General features: G+C 35.6%; 1 protein-coding gene across 7 annotated transcripts in view; it reads right to left on the bottom strand.

The window, feature by feature from the left end:
• The window catches only part of SUPT3H (SPT3 homolog, SAGA and STAGA complex component), a 618,339-nt gene that overhangs the window by 175,843 nt on the left and 419,657 nt on the right, over positions 1–22,839 (bottom strand). For all 7 annotated transcript variants that reach the window (XR_005217888.1, XM_037843148.1, XM_037843147.1 and 4 more), the window contains 2 exons: positions 11,104–11,190; positions 7,417–7,507 (listed from right to left, as the gene is read on the bottom strand). Coding sequence is in view for 6 of the 7 variants with exons in the window: in XM_037843148.1 (XP_037699076.1) it covers positions 7,417–7,507; positions 11,104–11,190 (178 nt within the window). In the remaining variant the exon portion in view is untranslated. The remainder of the gene's footprint in view (positions 1–7,416; positions 7,508–11,103; positions 11,191–22,839) is intronic.

Genomic DNA, 22,839 nt, shown 5'->3' with positions numbered 1-22,839 from the left:
GGGGAGTGTGGTCCATATAGCTTTCCCAATCACATTGTCACCCATCATAAGCTACATTTTTATACAACTGTCTTCAAGATTCAAGGGTTCTGGGTTGTAGTTTGATAGTTTCAGGTATTTACTGCTAGCTATTCCAATATAATTCACTCTTAGTAAGAGTTTTATAATATTTTATGGTATGTACGTATCACAGCTTTCCAATCAAGCCCCTAATGATGGGCATATATTTTGGGTCTGGTTTTTGACACTGGGGGTCAGGCTGTAATAAGCATCCCCATTCATATAGTCTTTTGGACTTGTGGCTTTATTTTTATGGCACAGAATCTCATGAGTAGGACTACTGGGCAAAGGGGCACAAACAATTAAAATTTTAATAGAAGTTATGAGATTGCCTTCCAAGGCATAAATCTTTCACATTTGTAACAGCAATGAGGGTTTGATATTTCCCACAGGAGAAAAGTCTGATGGGTAAAAAGTGAGAAACCATTGTAACTGAAATATTTAATATCCCTAACTACCCATGAATTTATGAAATTTTCTCATATATTGCCAGCTACCTGGATAAGCCTTCTGTTTAACTATCAATTTTTATCCTTGCCCATTTATACTCTTTACCCATTTCAATGTGGCTGTTTGTCATTTTGTCAACTTAAAAGACGTCTTTTATATTAACTCTGCCATCTGAATTAAAAATATTTTTCCTATCTATCATTTGTCTATTGATTTTAGGGCATCTTTTGCCATAGGAGAATTAAAAAATTTTATATGATTAAATATGTTTTATAATTTCTTGTTTGAGATGATGTCTTTCCACTCCCACATTCAGATTTTTATTATTTTGTTTTTTTATTTTATTTTACATCTTTAATCCATCTGGAATTTATTTTGTATATAGTATATTTTTAAGTTAACTTGTTTTTTCTTACAAATGGATGACCAGCATTATTTAGTGAACCTTAGTGAAATGAACTTTTATCATACTATAGATTCTTATATATGTCAGGTTTTATTGTTGGGTATTTTGCTGATCCTCATGTCTACTTCTACATGACATCATAGGCTTTATAGTATATTCCTACTCTTTTTTTCATACTTTTCCTAGCTACACATGGGCATTTATTCCCCCAAAGAAATGTTAAGACCTTTTTATACAATTCTAAGAAAACCTCATTGAGACCATATCTAAAGCAGCATCAATTTTATTTATTAATTTTGGTTGAACTTATATTTGTGGTTTTGTCTTCTGTCCAACATGTCTTTCAATTTTGTCAGATATTTAATATGTTTCAATTAGACTTTCTTTTCCTATTATATATATATATATATTCCTAATTATAATAGTTTTGATAGCCAAAGTTAAGAAAAATTCTCCCCCATTTCTACTTCTGGGACTGTTGTCATTGACTCCTATAGATGTTTGTACAAAGTATTTTTTCTTCTTTTTTTGTATATTAATTTTGATCCTAGGATTTTTAGGGGTGTGTGCCAGTTTGGATGTATAATGTCCTCCAAAGCGCTGTTGTTTTTGATGCAATTTTGTGGGGACAGACGTATTAGTGTTGATTAGATTGGAATCCTTTGACTGTGTTTCCATGGAGATGTGACTCCATCAACTGTGAGTGAAACGTTTGATTGGATAATTTCCATGGAGGTGTTATCCCACCCATTCAGGGTGGGTGTTAATTGTATCACTGGAGTTGTATAAAGCAATTTACAGACAGAAGGACCAGTGAGCAACTGAGAATGACATTTTGAAGAGGAGCTGCAGCTAAGAGAGGACAAAATGCCCCAAGAACAACATTTTGGAGAACACCATTTTGAAATGCAACCTGGGAGCAAGCAGATGCCAGCCACATGCCTTCCCAGCTAACAGAGGTTTTTCCAGACACCAATGGCCATCCTTCAGTGAAGGTACCCTATTGTTGATGTCTTACGTTGGACACTTCATGGCCTTAAGACTGTAACTTTGTAACCAAATAAACCACCTGTATAAAAGCCAATCCATTTCTGGTGTTTTACATAATGGCAGCATTAGCAAACCAGAACATGGTGTGTTTCTTAATTTTCACATAGTTAAGATTTTTGGGTTATGCTTTTATTATTTATAGTTTAATTGAATTAAGATCAGTGAATCAGATCCACAGATATAATTCTTATTTTAATTTGTAAAGGTCTACTTTGTGGCCAATTTTATGATTAATTTTTCTAAATATTCTGTGGACATATTGAAAAAAATACAGACACTGTATTGCAGTGAAATAAAGTTCTAGGCATATCTTGATATATTGCTCCTTTATTGTTTAGTTCTTATAGGTTTATTAATAGTGCTTTCTATAATATTTCTCCTTATCCTGGTTGGTGCTTTTAATATTAAACATAACTTGCCTGATGTTAACATTGCCACTTCTGCTTTCTTTGCATTTGTATATGCATTTATCTAATACTTGTTTGGCCATTCTATTATTTTCAACCTTTCTTTACGTTTTAGTCTTGTTGTCTTTTAATGGAAGCATTTAATCTTTAGTATTTATTTTATATTCTTGCTTTCTTCTCTTCCTTTGATCATGTTGCTAATCCTATTTCTCTCTGTTAATCTGAAATTGTAATACGCTTTTCCATTCCATGTTTACCACCCTTTTTCTCTTTTTTATTAATGCTTACCTTCTCCCTTTTTGGTTGGACATATTTCAAATAATAGTTTAAAATATTTAAAACAAGGTTTCAATTATACTCACTCCAAGAGATGACTTTTCCCCAACAAGGTAACTTTTTCTTCTGATCTTTCTTCCATTTCAATAATAGAAGACCTTCAGAACACTTTCATTTCCTCTCTCTCCTCTCTCCAGCAACAGATCTTTGAGAGTTTTTTACTTCACCCTTTGCCCTCCACCCCTAAGCTCTTGGCTTTTGATTAAACAGTGTATTATTTCTAGACTATTATGAGAATTTCACTGACAGTATTTCAAGAAATTGAGCACTCAGATATTATATTATAATGACCAAATACTGAGAAAATCCAAGCAAGATTAGTATTCAACAGATGTTCCCTTTCCTCTTCTTCCTCTTTTCTAACTTTGAAGTCTCCATAGGAAATACATGGAGGCTTTACTTTTTGCATTTTCCCATATTGTTAAATAATTTTCTTTTGCTCTGATAGTTAGATATCTCACCTTGGCCAGGTGTAGAGTTCTCAGGTTGCAGTATTTTTCTCTCATGAACCAACAGATACTATTCCAGTGATGCAAATAGGTAGACCAACGACAATATGATTCAATTGATCATCCTTTTTATGGGGTAGCAGGCTAAGAGATGGAACCAGGCTGTTGTTAGATTTTTATCATTATGCTTACAGATAGGGAATTTTACTAGGATAATCCAGATGTGTATTTTTACTCATCAAAAAAGCCTAGAACTTAATTAATTCTTTCACTCTGCAGCCTTAGGTTTTCTTATAGTTATTCCTTATTTACTAATTGCCTCTGCTCAATCTCTTCATTTTTTTTCTTTCTGAATCACTATCATATGTATGTTATCTGGATTTATCCTCTATGTCTCTTACCTTTTCCCTCATAACTTCCATATCTTTAAACTTTGCTGTGTACTTTGATACAGTTATTGCATTTTATCTTAATATGGTATATTACATTAATTGTTTTATGATTTTAAACCAACCTTCCTTTTCCAAGAGAAGTTCCATTTTGTCATGGCGTATAATCCTTTTCATATGTTGCTGGGTTTGGTTTACCAGCATTCTGTTGAGGAGCTTTTTGTCCATATTCATAAGATATTAGTCTGCAGTTTTCTTTAATCGTGATTTCTCTGTTTGTTTTTCATATCAGGGTAATACTGGCCTCAAAGAATAAGTTGGGAAGTGACTCCTCTTCTATTTTTTGGAAAATTCTGAGAAGGATTGGTATGAATTCTTCTTTAAATATTTGATAAAATTTATCAGTGAAGCCAGTGAAGATAGTGAAGGCATCTGGGCCTGGAGTTTTCTTTGTGGGAAGTTTAAAAATTACTAATTGAAGCTCTGTACTTGTTATAGGTCTATTCAGATTGTCTATTTCTTCTTGAATCAGTTTTGGTAGTTTGTGTCTTTCTAGAAATTCATCCATTTCATCTAAATTATACTATCAGTTTGCATTCAGTTGTTTGTGCTATTCCCTTATAGTCCATTTTATTTCTGTAAGGTTGGTAGTGATGTCCCCTTTCACCCCAAATTTTGGTAAAGTGTCTTGTGATGGCTTGGAGCTATGAGCACCCTAGAAAAAGATGTTCTTAAACTTAATCCTTTGTTGTGGGAGTGAATCCACTGTAAACAGGACCTTTTGGTGAGGTTATTTCAGGTAGGGTGTGGCCCAACTGACTCAGGATGGGCCTTAATCCTATTATTGAGGGCCTCTTAGGGGATGTCAGAGAGGGAGGGAGAGAGGGAGGGGGAGGGGGATGGGGAGAAGGAGAGGGAGAGGGAGTCATGTGACAGAAAAGCCAAGGACTAAGGAGCCCCAGAATGCCACAGTCTTCTGGAAAAAAGCATCAGCTTGATGACATCTTGATTTTGGACTTCTATCCTCTAAGCTGGGAGCCAATAAATTCTTGTTGTTTAAGCCAACCCAATGCATGGTATTTGCTTTAGCAACAAAGAAACTAAAACACTTCTTTTCTCTCGGTCAGTCTAGCTAAAGGTTTTTCAATTTTGTCAATCCTTTCAAAGGATCAACTTTTGGTTTCATTGATTTTCTCTATTATTTTTTAATTCTCTATTTCAGAGCTATACATTTCCCTCTAAGCTGCATCCCCTAATTTTTTTATGTAATGTTTTAATTTTCATTCATCTCAAAATATATTCTAATTTTGCTTGTGATTTTTTTCTTTGATACAATGTTTATTTAGGAATGTGTTATTTTATTTTTGCATATTTGTTAATTTCCTTGTGCAATGATTTCAAATTGAATTCCTTTGTAGTTAGAGAACACATTTTATGAATTCAATAATATTACATTAATTGAGGTTTATTTTATGACTTAGCATATGGTCTATCCCAGAGTATGTTCTATGTGTGCTTGAGAATAATGAATCATTTAAATTCATCTGGAGACCTATTCTCCAGGCATTAAATTCTATGAAAATTGCAGAAATATTAAATAGGTGTCATTGTGTAATACATTTGATCAGAAACCTTTCTTTCACAAAGCTATTTCACTTGCTGATTTATTGAGGATAAATGAAAGCAAGTAGATCCCTTTCAAAGTTTTTTGACTCTTCAGTTTGTTCTGAATAGCTTTCTGTGATCCTCCTTAATCTAGTGGAATTGATTTAGCTCCTTTAGTTATCAATGTACCTTTTAGCAAAGGATGCCATCATACAATGACTGTTATTTCGTAGAAAACACACACATATTTATCTTGATTTAATAAGTATTATTTAGTACATACTTATTTTTGGCTTGCACTATTTGATTTTACACCATTAATTTTTTTTCTATATATTCTAAAATGGGGAATTGAGCTGGTAGATTAGATAAGGAAAATTTTCTACTCTGTGTTATGCTTTTTGTTTGTTTTTATGCAATTTTATTGAGATATATTCACATACCATACAATCCTCTGAAGTATACAATTAATGGCTCACAGTGTCATATAGTTGTATATTCACTATAATCAATTTAAGAACACGTTCATTACTTCCCCAAAAATAATAAAAATAAAAATAAACAAAAAAAAACCACCCAAAACATCCCATACCCCTTACATCCCTCTATTATTTATATATATTTTTTAATCTTTATTTTATTACTGGTCTGTCCATATACTGGCTAAAGGGAGTGTCAGTCACAAGGTAATCACACAGTCACACAATAAAAGCTATATAGTTATACCATCATCATTGAGAATCAGGGCTACTGCATTACAATTCCAAGTTTCAGGTACTTCCTTCTAGCTATTCTAATGCTAGTATTCTAGTTTGCTAATGCTGCAGAATGCAAAACATCAGAGATGGATAGGCTTTTATAAAACGGGGGTTTATTTCGCTACACAGTTACAGTCTTAAGGCCACAAAGCGTCCAAGGTAACACCCCAGCAATCGGGTACCTTCACCGGAGGATGGCCAATGGCGTCCGGAAAACCTCTGCTAGCTAGGAAGGCAGCTGGCGTCTGCTCCAAAGCTCTGGCCTCAAAATGGCTTTCTCCCAGGACATTCCTCTCTAGCAAGCTTGCTCCTCTTCAAAACATCACTCCCAGCTGCACTCAGTTCCCTCTCTTTGAGTCAGCTCATTTATATAGCTCCACTGATCAAGGCCCACCCCGAATGGGCGGGGCCACACCTCCATGGGAACATCTCATCAGAATCATTACCCACAGCTGGGTGGGGCACATTCCAAGCAAATCTAACCAGTACCAAAATGTCTGCCCCACAAAGATAATGGCATTTGGGGGACACAATACATTCAAACCGGCACAGCTAGACACTAAAAAGAAATCACTATATAATGCATAAGAATAACCTCTAGAATAACCTCCTGACTCTATTTGAAATCTCTTAACCACTGAAACTTTATTTTGTTACATTTCTTTTCTCCCTTTTGGTCAAGAAGACATTCTCAATCCTAAGATGCCAGGGCCAGGCTCATCCATGGGATTCAAGTCCCACATTGCCAGGGAGACTTATAGCCCTGGGAGTCATGTCCCACATAGGGGTAGGGTAGTGAGTTAACCTGGAGAGTTGGCTTAGAGATACAGGCCACATCTGAGCAACAAAAGAGGTTTTCTGGGGGTGACTCAGGCATAGTTATAAGTAGGCTGCTTTTTGCCATTGGAGAGAGGTTTCATAAGGGCAAGCCTCTAGGTTGAGGGTTTGGCTTATTAACTTGGGAGCATCTATTGCTTAAGAGAATAGCTGGAATTCCCCCAGGTGGAGAAGTTTAATATTCCCCATTTTTCACCAGCCTATGTTATGCTTTTCATTAGATTTTGAACTACACAGAAATAACATATCAGAATGAGGTAACTTTACTTCATTAAAAAAAAAAATCAGATACTTTTCATAATGGATTAACAAAAACTCACATGTCAATTCTAAAGATATTTAATAGTTTTGGCTCCTTACATCCACAACAGAAAAATTACGGTTGCTAAAATCAGTTGTTTTGAAACAACTCAAATTTCTTTGTTTCATAATACTCATATAAAGTAGGACACTTTCTTGAATGAAAAGAACTGAAATACTGGATTAATATGAAGTCACAAAAATAGAAAATCACAAGATTAAATTGCTAACTAAGTATATATTTAGATAATCTCTAAACTGTAAGTATATCCCCTGTTGATAATATCTTCATTGACAGTGCTTAACGTGTTTTTCAGCAGATATGTGGCATAAGCCATTATTTTCAGCTTATTGTTTTGTTTTGGTTACCTTCCAGAAGATCATCTTCATCTATTCCTTTGACAATCTTTGATTTGTAGTCTCGGAAAAACATATATTTTAGTAGTCTTCTGAGTTTTTTCTATCAAAAAAATGAAATAAATAAAATTTATAACTATATTCATCTTACTGATGAAGACTACAAAGATAACTAAATTTAACAAACTTATGTCCCAAAATCATCAGTGAAAATATAGCAATCCTTAGCATAATACTATAAAAGAAAAAGTAGTCATCAAATTACACATAAAAGCTAAAACACAAGTATTTTAAAAGCACTCTTCATTAGCAAGCATCCAGATGCTCCAGAATCACAATAATTGCTTTTGTAATTTACTTTATAAAACATTTTAAATTCTTTCAAATATTGTGAAAAATATCATGCTCCCCTTCTCAAGCTGACTACACTGGTGTTATGGAATTTTGCATACATTCAAGACAAAAACTTATTTTAAAAATTCTTACACACATCTAGACAATGAGTTTGTAACAACTGCTTTAAAAAGCTAAAGAGTCTCCTTTTTATTATTTCCTATTCTCTGAAAATCTCTTCATTTAGATAGAAGAGTTGTTTTATGTACAATATTTCTGGAAAACATGCCATAATCTGAGCAATGTATTTTTTTTCTGAAACTCAGAGCTAATGAATAATAGTTGGGTCTTAATGATGGCCTTCTTAAGAGTTAGTATAAGACCACAAAACTGCTTAACTTCAAAAGCAACTGATAATACTTCGTAGATTTTTGTGTGTATACATTTAATATTATCATTGGTTCCTGACCTTCAGATTTAAGATTTCTAATATCTGAAACATACTGCATTTTATAAATCACATTTACATGCATATCATTTGATGTTTTTAACAACTCTTTGAGAAAGACAAGCATTATCTCCTTTCTCTATATAGAGAAACCAAGGTTAAGAATGGTCTTGCAGCTAGAACTTACCAAGGCCAGAAGTAGAATATAACCCTTTGAACCTTGGTTTATTCACTTATAAAGTAAGAAGAGTCCCTACTTCATAGGCCTACTGTGAAGAATAAATGAGAGAATGAGTAAAGCTGCTTAGTGCAATATGTAAAACATGGTAGGTAGTCAATAACTACTGGTTGAATATAAACTTGAATTTTTAAAAGGAAAAACATACAGCTGTCTTTTGCTACTCTTCTTTTCTCCTCACCCTAATACAGTTCAGTACTTTAAAATGTTTTGCCTTATATTATACCTATATAAGTTACCTTAAATTCTTTTTGGAACATGTCAGCATATAAATACAATTATTATAATTTTAAGCAGAAAGATGAGAAAAATAGCAACTGGTATATTACAACTATGTTCTCTGTTGCTGTGAAGATCTGGTTCATGAGTCCCTCTCGGTATTAGAAGACCAGGGTCAAGTGGTGTTATGTTCTTGAAGTTTCAATATGATTTTAAACACCCCTCCAAAGAAAAAAAGTGTCGGTGTGGACTATTTTACATGCTTAACCTGTAAAGAAGTTTATTTGTGTCAGTTAAAAAAAAAAAAAGACTAGATATAGTCTGTAAAGTACTAATGTTGTTAACTCCATTGTTCTCCAGCTGCCTTTATAAAGAATCTTTGCTTGAGATCCTCATTTATGCCAACAGCACCGTCGTTCCTTCCTCAAAGCACCATTATTGTACAGTATTTGATGCCTATTTTGTCTTAGTCTTCCCAATATAATGAAGTCACAAAATCCTGCAAATTATTACTCTTCACTATCTCTTAGAATTCTTCATTCCTTTTCATTTCCAAAGCCAACATCCTAATCATATTTTGCCTTGATTACTGAACCGGCATCATTGTTAATTTCTATGTATTTGGTCCTTTCTACTTATGACTGCTATATTGTCTGAGCCTCACTCCATGCAGAAACCTCTACTTCAACAAGTCCTACAGCCTCTCCTACCTAATTATACAAATTTTAAGTCTGCATCTTTAAAGGTTTCTTCAACTAAAATCACACAGATTTCCTAAACTAGACCATAATCTTCTTGATTGTGAAGACATTTCTTTTTCTCTTCCTTTATATTCTTCATACCATCTAACAGTGGCTGAGTATTTAAAAAATTGAAGGGTAAACTGGTCAAGGTGCAGTTTGTAGGACTTTGAGTCTCATTATATCTCATTACATAAGGAACAGAAAATATTTGATCTGTAAGTCCAGGTATTTTCAACATTCAGTCAATCATAATGAAAGGTTTTACAAAGGAAATCTAGGAACTGTATGTTAGAAAGGATGTTAACAAGGTCATCCAAAAGGGCAGATGGGGTTCCTTGGTTTAAAAAAAACAAAACTAGAGCCACAATCACACCAAAGTGGTGGAAGGGAAATGAGCAAGTAGAATTAGAATTAGAAGGCCAGGGAAAAACAAGGGAGAAATGCAAGATGGAACATTAGCACTGCTTACTCACTTGGGATAGCATCTACTATAGCACACTATGGTTATTAAGTAATAATTTTTTACATGTAAGTGATTTTGAAATAAAACTTTATTAAAAACATGTAACATATTACAGAATATTTTCAATTAGCTGCTCATGGAACATAGTTGACAAAATTAGACAAGCTTAAAATTTTAATACCAGAGTTCAAAAAATAAGAAAGGTAGATATTTAACTTTAAAATAAATAGAAATGATGGCATATACTTATGCAAAAAGGACATTCATTTTAATTGATTTGCTTTATTCCATAAGCTGATGTCACAGAATACATTTTGTATTTAAACTTAAAAATTGTTCTGTGGAAGCTTGTAATGCTGAAATATTAGTGTATAAAATTATAGGAAAATAAACATACCTCAGTTACATACTGTGTGAACACAGCACACAGTCAATATTTAGTGAATATTATGTAGCAATGAAAATTATGTAGTTAGATGACTAAGCAGACATCTAAGGATAAATGAGTGTGATGGTTAATTTCATGTGCCATCTTGGCCAGGTTATAGTGTTCTGTTGTCTGGTCAAACACTGGCCTACTTATTATTGTGAGGGTATTCCAAAGATTGGGTTTATACTTATGGTCACTTGATTGCATCTACAATCAACAAAAGGGAATGCCCTCAGCAATGTGGGGATTTTTCTCATTTAATCAGTTGGAGGTCTTAAGAGCCACAACTGAGGAATTCAGAGGTCAGAAGAATTTTAGCATTGGCTTTTGCTAGAATTTCCAGGCAGCTGGCTTGCCCTGAGGAATTCAAACTAAGGACTTCAGCATCACCTTTACTGGAGTTTCCAGCTTGCGGCATGCCCTGTGGAGTTCAGACTTGTTAGCCCCCTTAGTCATGTGAGTAAATTCCTTATAATAAATCTCTTTATATCTACATCATCTATATCTATATCCAATCTATATCTATTCTATATATCTGTTTATCCATAGATACATATCCTGCTGGTTAGTTCTCTTTCTCTAGAAAACCCTGACACGGTGAGGATTAGTTACACAGTTCTTATATAACTACTCATGTCCACATAAAAATAAATATTCTCTTACAGTAAACCCATTTTGTTGTGCAAACTATGGCAACTACAGCGTCAGTTCAATAGTTCACAATTCAGATATAAAAGCTATCTAGCAAAGATACATAGTTTCCTTTATAAGTTTAATTGAACACTAAGCATGGCATTTTAATACCAGAAAATTGTTTTATATTACCTTATCTTTGCGCATCAAAAACAGAAGATCTTCAGCAGAGATTACTCTTGCTCCACGTAGCTGAGAAATTTCAGCAGCGTGCTGTAACTAACAACAAAGGAAATTCAGAAAATTTTCTCAAAGCTATAAATTAAATACTCTACAGTCATGATGTCTTAAGAGAGATGAATATATTAAGAATTAAAAACCTTTGGGAATAACTCAGCAATCACATTACTACTTTTAAAAGCAAAATGTGTTATGTTTTAGGATATAAAAAATGCAATTAAAGTATGAGCCCACCTGTAACTGATACAATAAACAGAAATCCTTGATTTCTTTCATGCAAAAGAAAACTCATGCATAGCTTCCAGAAATGAATTAATGCACCTGAAAATAATTTCATGAAATTTTATCCTTCATACCCATGTGAACAATGGTTTTACTCAGTATCACTAGCTGAATAAGTGTATTATTAATCTGAGCTCCCATGCTGGTATGATTTGAAATAGGCCCATTCAGAACTTTAAAAGATCAACAAAAACAGTAGCTGTTTCTAATATCCAAAGGAAAAAAATACTTTTAGTTTTGGCAAGTCTTCAGTGGGTAAAGAATTCAGTCCATAAATCATAATGCTGGACTGCATTAATTTCTTTCCACACTAATCATATGCACACAAAAAGTTAACTGTATCTGGAATGCACAACACAAAACATACTGCATGAAAAGTTAGATTCCCCCTGAAATGCTCATCTGGGCTCTTATGTCTACGAAGTCAAGAGTTTTCAGGAATTCAGAAGTCCTAGAAACACAATCTTACTTGAAAATGACTCAGAAAATAAAAGAATGTGAAAAATGATAGTTCTATTTTTTTGGCACAGGCAAAATCAGTTTCTTATTCTGATTACTTGGAAGGAACATAATATACATCCATCTGAAAAAAATAAAGATGCTAGAAAAAACACACAAAAATGTGCCCTTAACTTCTTCCAAATTTGATCAAACCATGCTGATTGCACAAAACCAACTCTATCCAATCTGAAATATTGTAAAAATATATACATATAAAAGTTGTTCCTGATGCATCCTTCTTTGAAAGCAATAAATCTAAGACACATTCCTGAAAATTAATCTTTAAAAGTGACACACTGTTATCTTAACAATTATATGAAATCAAACAGTATATTTGTGCTAAAGAAATTCTCCTTGAATGTTTAAGCGATTTTGCTAAGCTTCAAACCTTTAAATACACAGACACAGAATAGACTATAAACTCCCTATGTGTCAGCCTTACCACTGAATTTCCTGGATACCCGCGGTCGGCATATAAACATAATTCTACCTAAATATAGAAATTCAAATTTAACTGTGAACCATTTAAAAGAAATCTTGGGGTGGGTGGGAGTGGTGGTTAAAAGACGTATGTACCCAGAAAGAAATTTAAAATGTTTAGCAGGCATGAACATATTTTCCAAAATCTGGAACAGTGTCAGGGAAATACGTGTACACAAGATTTTTCAGGTAAAAAAATTTCAATCATAGTCTAAAGTACATGAAATCAGTGTGGAGAATAATACGGGCTACATATTCATTTTTCTGTATACATACAGAGATAGAACCTGGAGGTAGCATTGTCAGATAACTTTTTATCTTCTTAAATGAAGAATGGTAATGATTTGAAAACTGTAATGCACTCTACAAATACATGTAATTTTACTCATGTTAAGATAGGATCAGGATAAATATGAATCCCTAAAGAGTTTTACCAATTAATCAATGTTTTATCTACACTATATATAAAGATAGATAGATAGATATAAAATCTGTATTATAACACTTTTCACAATGTTTACAAACACATTAGCCAGGAAAAGAAAGAAAATGGAACATAAAGATAAAAGAATTAGACATTTTAATCATTTTTCAAAATCAGTACATGAAAATCGTAAAGATTTGGCATTTATGTCATCGTTATATCATATTTCGTAGGAAAACTTTCCCTTTGATTTTCATTAACCTGGTTTTCTAATTTCTCTCATCTAAGCCTGTACCCTTACCAGCAATACCAACACTGCCTGGTATGCCTCAGACACCCATGCTCTGAGTCCTCTGGGACTGAAGTATCATTGTATTACCTCACTGTGCCAGTTTGAATGTATTAGGTCTCCCAAAACGCCATTATCTTTGATGCAATCTTGTGGGGCAGACTGATTAATCTTTTTGATTAGGGTGTGACCTTTGATTGAGTGTTTCCATGGAGATGTGACCAACCCAACTGTAGGTGATAACTCTGATTGGATGATTTCCATGGCGGTGCTGCCCCATCCATTCAGGGTGGGTCTGAATTAAATTACTGTAGCACTATATAAGCTCAGACAGAAGGAGCAAGTTTGCTATAGCCAAGAGGGACACTTTGAAGAATGCATAGAAGCTGAGAGAGTAGCTGCAGATGAGAAACAGTTTGAAGACAGCTGTTGAAAGCAGACTCTTGCTCTGTAGAAGCTCAGAGAGGACAAACATCCTATACTGGTTTGAATGTATTATGTCCCCCAAAACGCCATTATCTTTGATGTAACCTTGTGTGGGCAGACACGTCAGTGTTGATTAGATTTTGGAATCCTTTGAGTGTTTCTGTGGAGATGCGCCCCACCCAACTGTGGGTGATGACTCTGATTGGATAATTTCCATGGAGGTGTTACCCTACCCATTCAGGGTGGGTCTAAATTAAATCCTGGAGCCATATAAATGAGCCGACAAGCAGAAGGAACTCAGTGCAGCTGAGAGTGACATTCTGAAGAGGAGCTACAGCCAAGAGGGACACTTTGAAGAATGCACAGAAGCTTGAGAGAGTAGCTGCAGATGAGAGACAGTTTGAAGACGGCTGTTGAAAGTAGACTCTTGCTCCGGAGAAGCTAAGAGAGGACAAAAACCCCAAGAGCAACTAAGAGTGACATTTTTGAGGAACTGCAGCCTAGAGAGGAATGTCCTGGGAGAAAGCCATGTTGAAACCAGAACTTTGGAGCAGATGCCAGCCATGTGCCTTCCCAGCTAACAGAGGTTTTCTGGACACAGTTGGCCATCCTCCAGTGCAGGTACCTGATTGCTGATGTGTTACCTTGGACACTATATGGCCTTAAGACTGTAACTGTGTAACCACATAAACCCCCTTTTATAAAAGCCAATTCATCTCTGGTGTTTTGCATTCTGGCAGTGTTAGCAAACTAGAACACACCCAAGAGCAACTGAGTGACATTCTGAAGAGGAGCTGTGGCCTAGAGGGGAATGTCCTGGGAGAAAGCCATTTTAAAACCAGAACTCCAGAGCAGATACTAGCCACTTGCCTTCCCAGCTAACAGAGGTTTTCCAGACACCATTGGCCATCCTCCAGTTAAGATACCCGATTGCTGATGTACCTTAGATACTTTATGGACTTAAGACTGTAACTGTGTAACCAAATAAACCCCCTTTTATAAAAACCAATCCATTTCTGGTGTTTTGCATTCTGGCAGCATTAGTAAACTATAACACTCACTAAGGCCTGCCCAGCCCTGATGTATCCCATGCTCCAAATGACCTCTTCCAAATTCTGACTTTCTTGTCCTGGCAAGGAAAGCAATCTTATTAGCTAATTAAAGTAATTACCCATTGGCTTACTTCTCCTAGAAAATTTTGCCTACTTCTATCAGAAAGGGTGAAGAAATGCCTCTTTAACAACACGTGCTTAAAAAACAGATTAGCAGTTTGGCAGTCCAGTTCCACAAGGGAGCTGAGTTCAGGATTAGTAGATTTAATGTGAAAACAATACTAGAACCAGGAAACAAATATCAAAAAATATTTCTAAAACTTTCAAATGTTAAAAAAAAAAAGGTTGCTACTATATTCTAAGAAATCCTTTAATTTCTTAATCTCTGAGAATAAATAGATGTTCTAATACATTATTCACTAAAACAAGTCAAATATGTCTAGCAGTATTTAGAAAAACATGAAATAATGGTACACTGTACATTTTCTTATATTACAAAGAAAGTAGTATACATTTAATCATATTGTAAATATATAAGAAATGATGAAGAAATACTTTATGCATCATCACTAGTTTGATGGGTATAGGTAGTTACTTTTCTTAACTATATGTTAAAGGGATGGTAATAGTAACCATGTAGTTTTTTTTAATTTTTGCAACTTGGTAAAACATTTTGCTGAAAGGTATTGCTGTTATTCTACTACAACAGTGACTCAGTTATAGTATTTCAGGTTATCAATATTATTTCTATTATTCAAAGCAAACTATATATAACACTTATCAAAAATGTTTACAAGTGAAAACTTTCCCTAACATATTAAAATTCATCATGTTTTTGCATTTTAAGCATTTTATGATACTTTATTTGGAGACTGAGCATTTTAATGAGCACTTTAAACATTACACGTCATCTCAAATGTCTCATCTTTGGTTCCACAAATGAATCTCTTCCTGATTTCTCATTGCTATTAATGACACTAACACTCAAAGTCATTTTTTTCCCTTTAATATATTTTCACCAACTTGTACCAATTTTATTGTTTTATTACACTCATGGTCTTGAATTAACTCTCTGCTTACACAATGTTCATCCTAATCCAGGCTTTTTGCTTACTGGTTTCTAAATTTCAGTGTCTCCAATTGTGATCTGTCCTATATTTAACTGCTCAAATGATGTTCCTTAAATATAATGTCCACAATTCTTGTTCCAGGATCTATAATAATTCTGTATTATCGAACTTCAATGTGTTCTTCAAAGCCCAGCTGACTTATTCTTCCCTATACCTTCATTCTTACTACACTTTTGGTTTTTCTCTCATATGATTCTACTTCAGAGCTCTAATAATTTAGGTTTTATCTTTATGACTTTGTGTACTATACTAAAAAATTATCAGACGTCTTGATTCCTTTTAGTATGCAGCACTTTCTTTTTTAAAATATAGGCTTCAAAATAACTTTCTTAAGGAAACTTTCTCAGTGATTATCACCTAATGTAGCCATGGAATTAAATGTTCAATTTACGATGTTTTAACTGTACTTGTAAGCAAGTTCCTTCTTTATGTGCTTCAAACACTTTCCCAACACCCCTGGCCTTCCAGCATTGTTTGGAATAATTCCTCTACATACAGGACTACCAAACCCGAATGGGCAGCTTATAAAAAAAAGAAGCAAAGAGGTTTCTGTGCTAGGGCAAAGACTCACATTATCATAAAGTTTTGTCCATGGCCGTAACTGCATGATGTCCATGACCTCTGCAACTCCAGACCTGCCTGTCTACACTTAGATGACCAGTCTGACCCTTCTTAGCTGATACCATAGTGTACTTAACTCCAATCTGGAGTAAATGCCTACCTATTCTTTCTAGTGCTGATTACCCTGAGACCTGATTCCTTGATTGTCTGATTTACATCTGCTTGGTTGAACTTCAAGTCCTAGTTTAATATGCCACTTCTGTCCAGCTGTTACTTAAGTCTCAATATAAGGAGCTCACATTTGTGTGTTGCTTCTGCATTTGTTTTCCCCTTCTAGAGCTGTGCTGTTGAATCTGGTAGCCACTATCTACATGAGTCTATTTAAAATTAAAATGAATTAAAATTAAATTAAATACAAATGTCAATTCCTTAGATATTCTATCCACATTTTCAGTGTTAGCACAGCCATATCTGGATAATGACTATTGTATTGAATAGGGCATACATAGAACATTTTCAAGTGTGTGTCAGTGACCCAGAGGTGGTGTGAGGTGGAGGGGCCCATTGGGAGGTGCCGCTGCTGCCACCTACACCTTAAACACCATCCCTGCCGCACAATTGCATTTGTCTCAAGCCCTCTGGGTATAAGCCACTAACTGGGCTCCATGCTTCTCCCTCTGCCCTTGGTTCCTCAGCCCTCAGCACTGTGGTCAACTTCCCCTCACTGAGCTTGGCCAGCTGGCAAGGAAGGCAGTAGTGGAGGCATGCCAGACTATCTCCTCACGCTACACACACACACACACACACACACACACTTCACGCCCTCGATCTGGGTCTTGGGGGCCGTGCTGGGGTTCTGGCCACCAACAGCTGTCTGTGATTTGCTTGCTTTTAAACAGTCCAAGAGAAAGAATGGAAGATGGTGGATTAGGAGAGACACAGCAAAATTCTCCTCTGTGAAAAACACTAGGTAAAGGACAGAAAGTGCTCCAGAACAGCAGTTCAGGGGTCGACCAGCTGGGCAGGGAACTCTACACCCAGAGTATGTACTTGGAGAAACTGAGACACTGAGTTTAAGAGTGGTGACTGTTCAGCCTGGAATGCCGCTGGAGAATGGGAGGTTGGAGCCACCTGACGAGCATGGAGGGGAGCAACCTTCCACGCCCCAGGCACCGTCTTCAGCACTTGGCTTGGATGATAACTCTTCACAGACCAGTGACTGAGAGCCCCTGTGCCAGGCACTGGCAATTGGAACAGGCAGATGAGTGCAGAGGGTGGGCAGATTTCCATGCCCCGTGCAGCTGCATTTGCAGTTGGCTGAGATGACCCTTTGCAGCCCCGTAGCCGAGAGCTTCCTGGAGGGAATTCTGGATGTGGTGGGCTAGTAACAGCATCCACGCTTCCTCCACAGAAGCCCGCGGTGTTCACAACCTAGAGGCAAGGGCACCACAAGGAAGTGCCAGGAGCTGTCCCTCAATCTCAGGGACTTGTGGGTGGATGGCAGATACGGACTGTGGGGCATCTGAGCTGGAAGATGAGATGCACAGCTCTGCATCCCCAGAGTACTCCACCTGCAGTCCCGGGAATGGCCAGGTCCAATGTGTTCTGGAGCTGACTATCTGCCAAACAGCACAGGGCACAACCCCTACCCACAGAGCTGGCAGTATCCGGTGCACATGGAAAATTGGTGCACTGATTGGACCTCCACATGGTTTGGACCCCCACATAGTGCATAGCTGAAGTTTGGGAACTGGCTTGAGGGTAAGAGGTGGCTCAAGAGCCACCACCAGCTTGTAGGTCAGGGAAAGTGCACTCCACCAAACTGTAGCTCTACCAAATCATAGATAAATGTTCAAATAATCCTGCAAATCCAAAAAGAATCCCATCAAGATGAGCAAATGCCAAGAGGCCAAAAACAACAGAAAACTATAAAGCATATGAAGAAACCAGAAGATATGGATGACCAAAACATACAAATTAAAAAGCCAGAGGAGACACAGAACTTGGAGCAATTAATCAAAGAAGTACACAGAATATCAATGTCATGGCTCAGGATATAAAGGACATGAAGACCCTAGAAAAGGATAAAGAATAATTTGCAAGATTAAGAAAAAGAATAGATCTTATTGAAATAAAAGATACTGTTGATCAAATTAAAAAGATTCTTGAAACACTTAACAGCAGATTTGAAGAGGCAGAGGAACTAATTAGTGAAGTCGAGGACAGGGTGATGGAATGCAAAAGCACAAAAGAATGAATGGTGAAAAAAATAAAAAAATTTGAAAAGGAGCTCAGGGAAATGATGGGCAGCATGAAGTGCACAAAGATAAGAATCAGTGGTGTTCCAGAAGGTTACGAGAAGAGTAAAGGGCTAGGAAGAGTATTCGAAGACACTGGTGGGGAAAACTTCCTAATTCTTCTAAATGACATAAATATGCAAACCAAAGACGTGCAACAAACTCCAAATAGAAGAAATCAAAATAAACCCACTGCGAGACATATTCTGATCAGATTGTCAAATGCAGAAGAGAAGGAGAAAGCTCTGAAAGCAGCAAGGGAGAAGGGATTCACCACATACAAGCGAAACAACCTAAGACTAAGTACTGACTACTCAGTGGGCACCACGGAGGTGAGAAAGCAGTGGTATGACATATTGAAAATTCTGAAACAGAAAAATTGTCAGCCAAGAAATTTTTTTTTTTTTTCCTTTTAGATTGGGGTGATGAGTGCACTATATGATGGTATTGTGAACAGTTGATTATACACCATGGATGATTGTATGGTATGTGAATATATTTCAATAAAACTGAATTTAATTAAAAAAAAATCAATCAGTGAGACCCCAAATAAACAGAAGAAAAGAATTAAAGACCAGTGCAGAAATCATAAATAGACAACAGAAAAACAATAGAGAAAATCACTGAAACCTAAAACTAGTTCTTTTAGAATAGCAATAAAATTGACAAACCTCTAGCCAGAATGATCAAGAGAAAAAGAGAGAACATGCTAAAGAAATTATATCACTGTAGATTCTACGGATACTAAAAGGACCACAAGGCAATATTAAGAACAACTTTATGCCAATAAACCTGACAACCTAGACAAGATGCACAAACACATTGAAAGATGCAAATTACCAAAGTTAATTCAAGAACCAGTAGATAACCTGAATACCTCTATATCTATTAAGGAACTTGAATGTGTATTTAGAAACTTTCCCAGAAATAAAATTCCAGGCCCAGGTATCTTCATAGGACTTGGAATTCTACCAAACATTTAAGGAAGAAATAATACCAATTCTTTTCAATTGAAGAGGAAGAAATATTTCAGCCAAGAATTTTTTATCCCGCAAAGCTCTCCTTCAAAATTGAGGGGGAGGTGAAAATTTTCACAGACAAAAAAAATGCTGAGAGAATTTGTTAATAAGAGAACTTCCCTACAACAAATACTAAGGGGAGCTCCACCAGCTGAAGAAAAAGACAGGATAGAGAGGCCTGGAGACCAGTACAGAACTGAAGAATATTTGTTAAGAGTAACTTAAAGGAAATAAAGAGAGAAAGGGAAAAAAATAGACATGACAAATAAAAACCAAAGGATAAGATGGCTGGTTCAAGAAATGCCTTTACAGTAATAACAATGAATGTGAATGGATTAAACTCCCCAATTAAAAGATATAGATCAGCAGAATGTATTAAAAAATATGAACCATCAATATGCTGTTTACAAGAGACTCATTTAGATCCAGTGACACAAAGACATTGAAAGTGAAAGGATGGAAAAAAAAAAATCCATGCAAGCTGCAGCCAAAAGAAAGAGGTAGTGATAGTAGTTTCAGATAAAATAGACTTTAAATGCAAGGATGTCATAAGAGACAAAAAAGGACACTATATACTAATAAAAGGGACAGTACACCAAGCAGAAATAACAATCATAAATTTATATGCACCCAATTAAGGTGCTCCAACATACATGAGACAAACATTGACAAAACTGAAGGAAGCAATAGATGTTTCCACAATAATCATGGGAGACTTCAATACACCAATCTGTCTGATAGATAGATCAACCACACAGACAAACAATAAGGAAACTGAGAACCTAAAAATGTGATAAATGAATTAGACTTAACAGACATATATAGAGCATTATATCCCAAATTACCAGGATATACATTCTTCTCAACTGCTCATGGAACTTTGTCCAGGATAGATTTTATGCTGAGGCATAAAAGAAACCTCAATAATTTTAAAAAGATTGAAATTATTCAAAGCACAATCTTTAACCACAATGGAATGTAACTAGAAGTCAATGACCATCAAAAATCTCGAACATTCATAAATATCTGGAGGTTAAACAACACACTCCTAAACAATCTGTGGGGCAAAGAAGAAATTGCAAGAGAAATTGCTAAGTATCTAGAGATGAATGAAAACAAGAACACAACATATCAAAACTTATGGGATGCAGCAAAGGTGGTATTCAGGGGGAAATTCATAGCTCTAAATGCATACATTATAGAGGAATAAAGAGCCAAAATCAAAGAACTAATAGAATAACTGAAGAAGCTAGAAAATGATCAGCAAACTAATCCTAAAGCAAGTAGAAGAAAAGAAATAAAAAGGATTAAAGCAGAAATAAATGATTTGGAGAACCAAAAAACACTAGAGAGAATAATAAAACCAAAAGTTGGTTCTTTGAGAAGATTAACAAGATTGACAAACCCTTAGCTAGACTGACAAACTCAAAAAAGAGAGAAGACCCAAATAAACAAGATAATAAATGAGAGGGGGGGCATTACTGTGGATCCTGAAGAAATTTAAAAAAATCATAAGAGGATGTTATGAATACGTGTATGCCAACAAATTCGACAATTTAGAGGAAATGGATAATTTCTCGGAAACACATGAACAACCTAGATTGACCAGAGAAGAAATGGAAGACTTCAACAAACCAATGAAAAGTAAAGAGATCCAGTCAGTCATCAAAAAGCTTCCTATGAATAAAAGCCCACAGGCTTCATAGTAGAATTTTAGCTAACTTTCCAAAAAAGAAAACTCTTTCAAAAAACTGAAGAAAATGGAACACTATCTAACTCATTGAAAGAAGCCAATATCATCCTAATACCAAAACAGGATAAACATGCTACATGAAAGGAAAACTACAGGCCAATCTCCCTCATGAATACAGATGCAAAAATTCTCAACAAAATACTTCCAAATCAAATCCAAAGACAAATTAAAAAAAATCATACACCATGACCAAGTGGGGTTCATCCCAGGCATGCAAGGGAGGTTCAACATAAGAATCAATCAATCAATGCAATACAACAAATTAACAAATCAAAAGGGAAAAATCATCTCAATGGAAGTTGAAAAAGCATTTGACAAAACTCAACATCCTTTTTTGATGAAAACACTTCAAAAGGTAGGAAGTGAAGGAAATTTCCTCAGTATAATAAAGGGTATATATAAAGAACCCACAGCCAGCACAGAAATCAATGGTGAGAGACTGAATGCATTCCCTCTAAGACACGAAATGAGACAAGGATGCCCACTGTCACCACTATTATTCAACACTGCACTGGAAGTTCCAGCCAGAACAATCCAGCAAGACAAAGAAATAAAAGGCATCCAAATTGGAAAGAAAGAAGTAAAACTGTCATTATTTGCTGGTGATATAATCATATATTTGGAAAACCCTGAGAAACTGATGACATAGCTACTTGAGCTAATAAACAAATTCAGCAAAGTGGCAGGATACAAGATTAACGCACATAAGTTAGTGTCCCTATACACTAGAAATGACCTAACTGAAGAGACACTTAAGAAAAAGATTCCATTCACAATAGCAACTAAAAAAATCAAGTACCTAGGAATAAACTTAGTCAAAGATGTAAAAGACCTCTACACAGAAAATTTTATAGCTTACCTAAAAGAAATAAAGGGAAACCTAAAGAGATGGAAAGATATTCCATATTCATGGACAGGAAGGCTAGAAGTTGTTAAGATGTTAATCCTACCGAAACTGACCTATAGATTCAATGCAATTCCAATAAAAATTCCAACAACCTACTTTGCAGACTTGGAAAAGGTAGTTATCAAATTTATTTGGAGGGGAAAGTGGCCTTGGATTGCTAAAAACATTCTAAAAAAGAAAAACAAAGTGAAAGTACTTATACTTCCTGACATCGAAGAGGACTATAAAGCCACAGTAGTCAAAACAGCATGGTATCGGCACAAAGACAGACATATTGTTCAAGAGAATCAAATTGAGAATTCAGAAATAGACCCCCAGATTGATGGTCGACTGATTTTTGATAAGGACCCCAAATCCAGAGAACCAGGAAAAAACAGTCTCTTCAACAAATGGGGCTGGGAGAACTGGATATCCAGATCCAAAAGAATGAAAGAGGACCCCTACCTCACACCCTATACAAAAATTAACTCAAAGTGGATCAAAGACCTCAATATAGGAGACAGTACCATAAAACTCCTAGAAGATAAGGTAGGGAAACATCTTCAAGACCTAGTTTTAGGAGGTCAC

This window comes from Choloepus didactylus, chromosome 7 (assembly GCF_015220235.1).
Source record: "Choloepus didactylus isolate mChoDid1 chromosome 7, mChoDid1.pri, whole genome shotgun sequence".
Lineage (NCBI taxonomy): Eukaryota > Metazoa > Chordata > Mammalia > Pilosa > Megalonychidae > Choloepus > Choloepus didactylus.
This window is presented reverse-complemented; position numbering and strand designations above follow the sequence as displayed.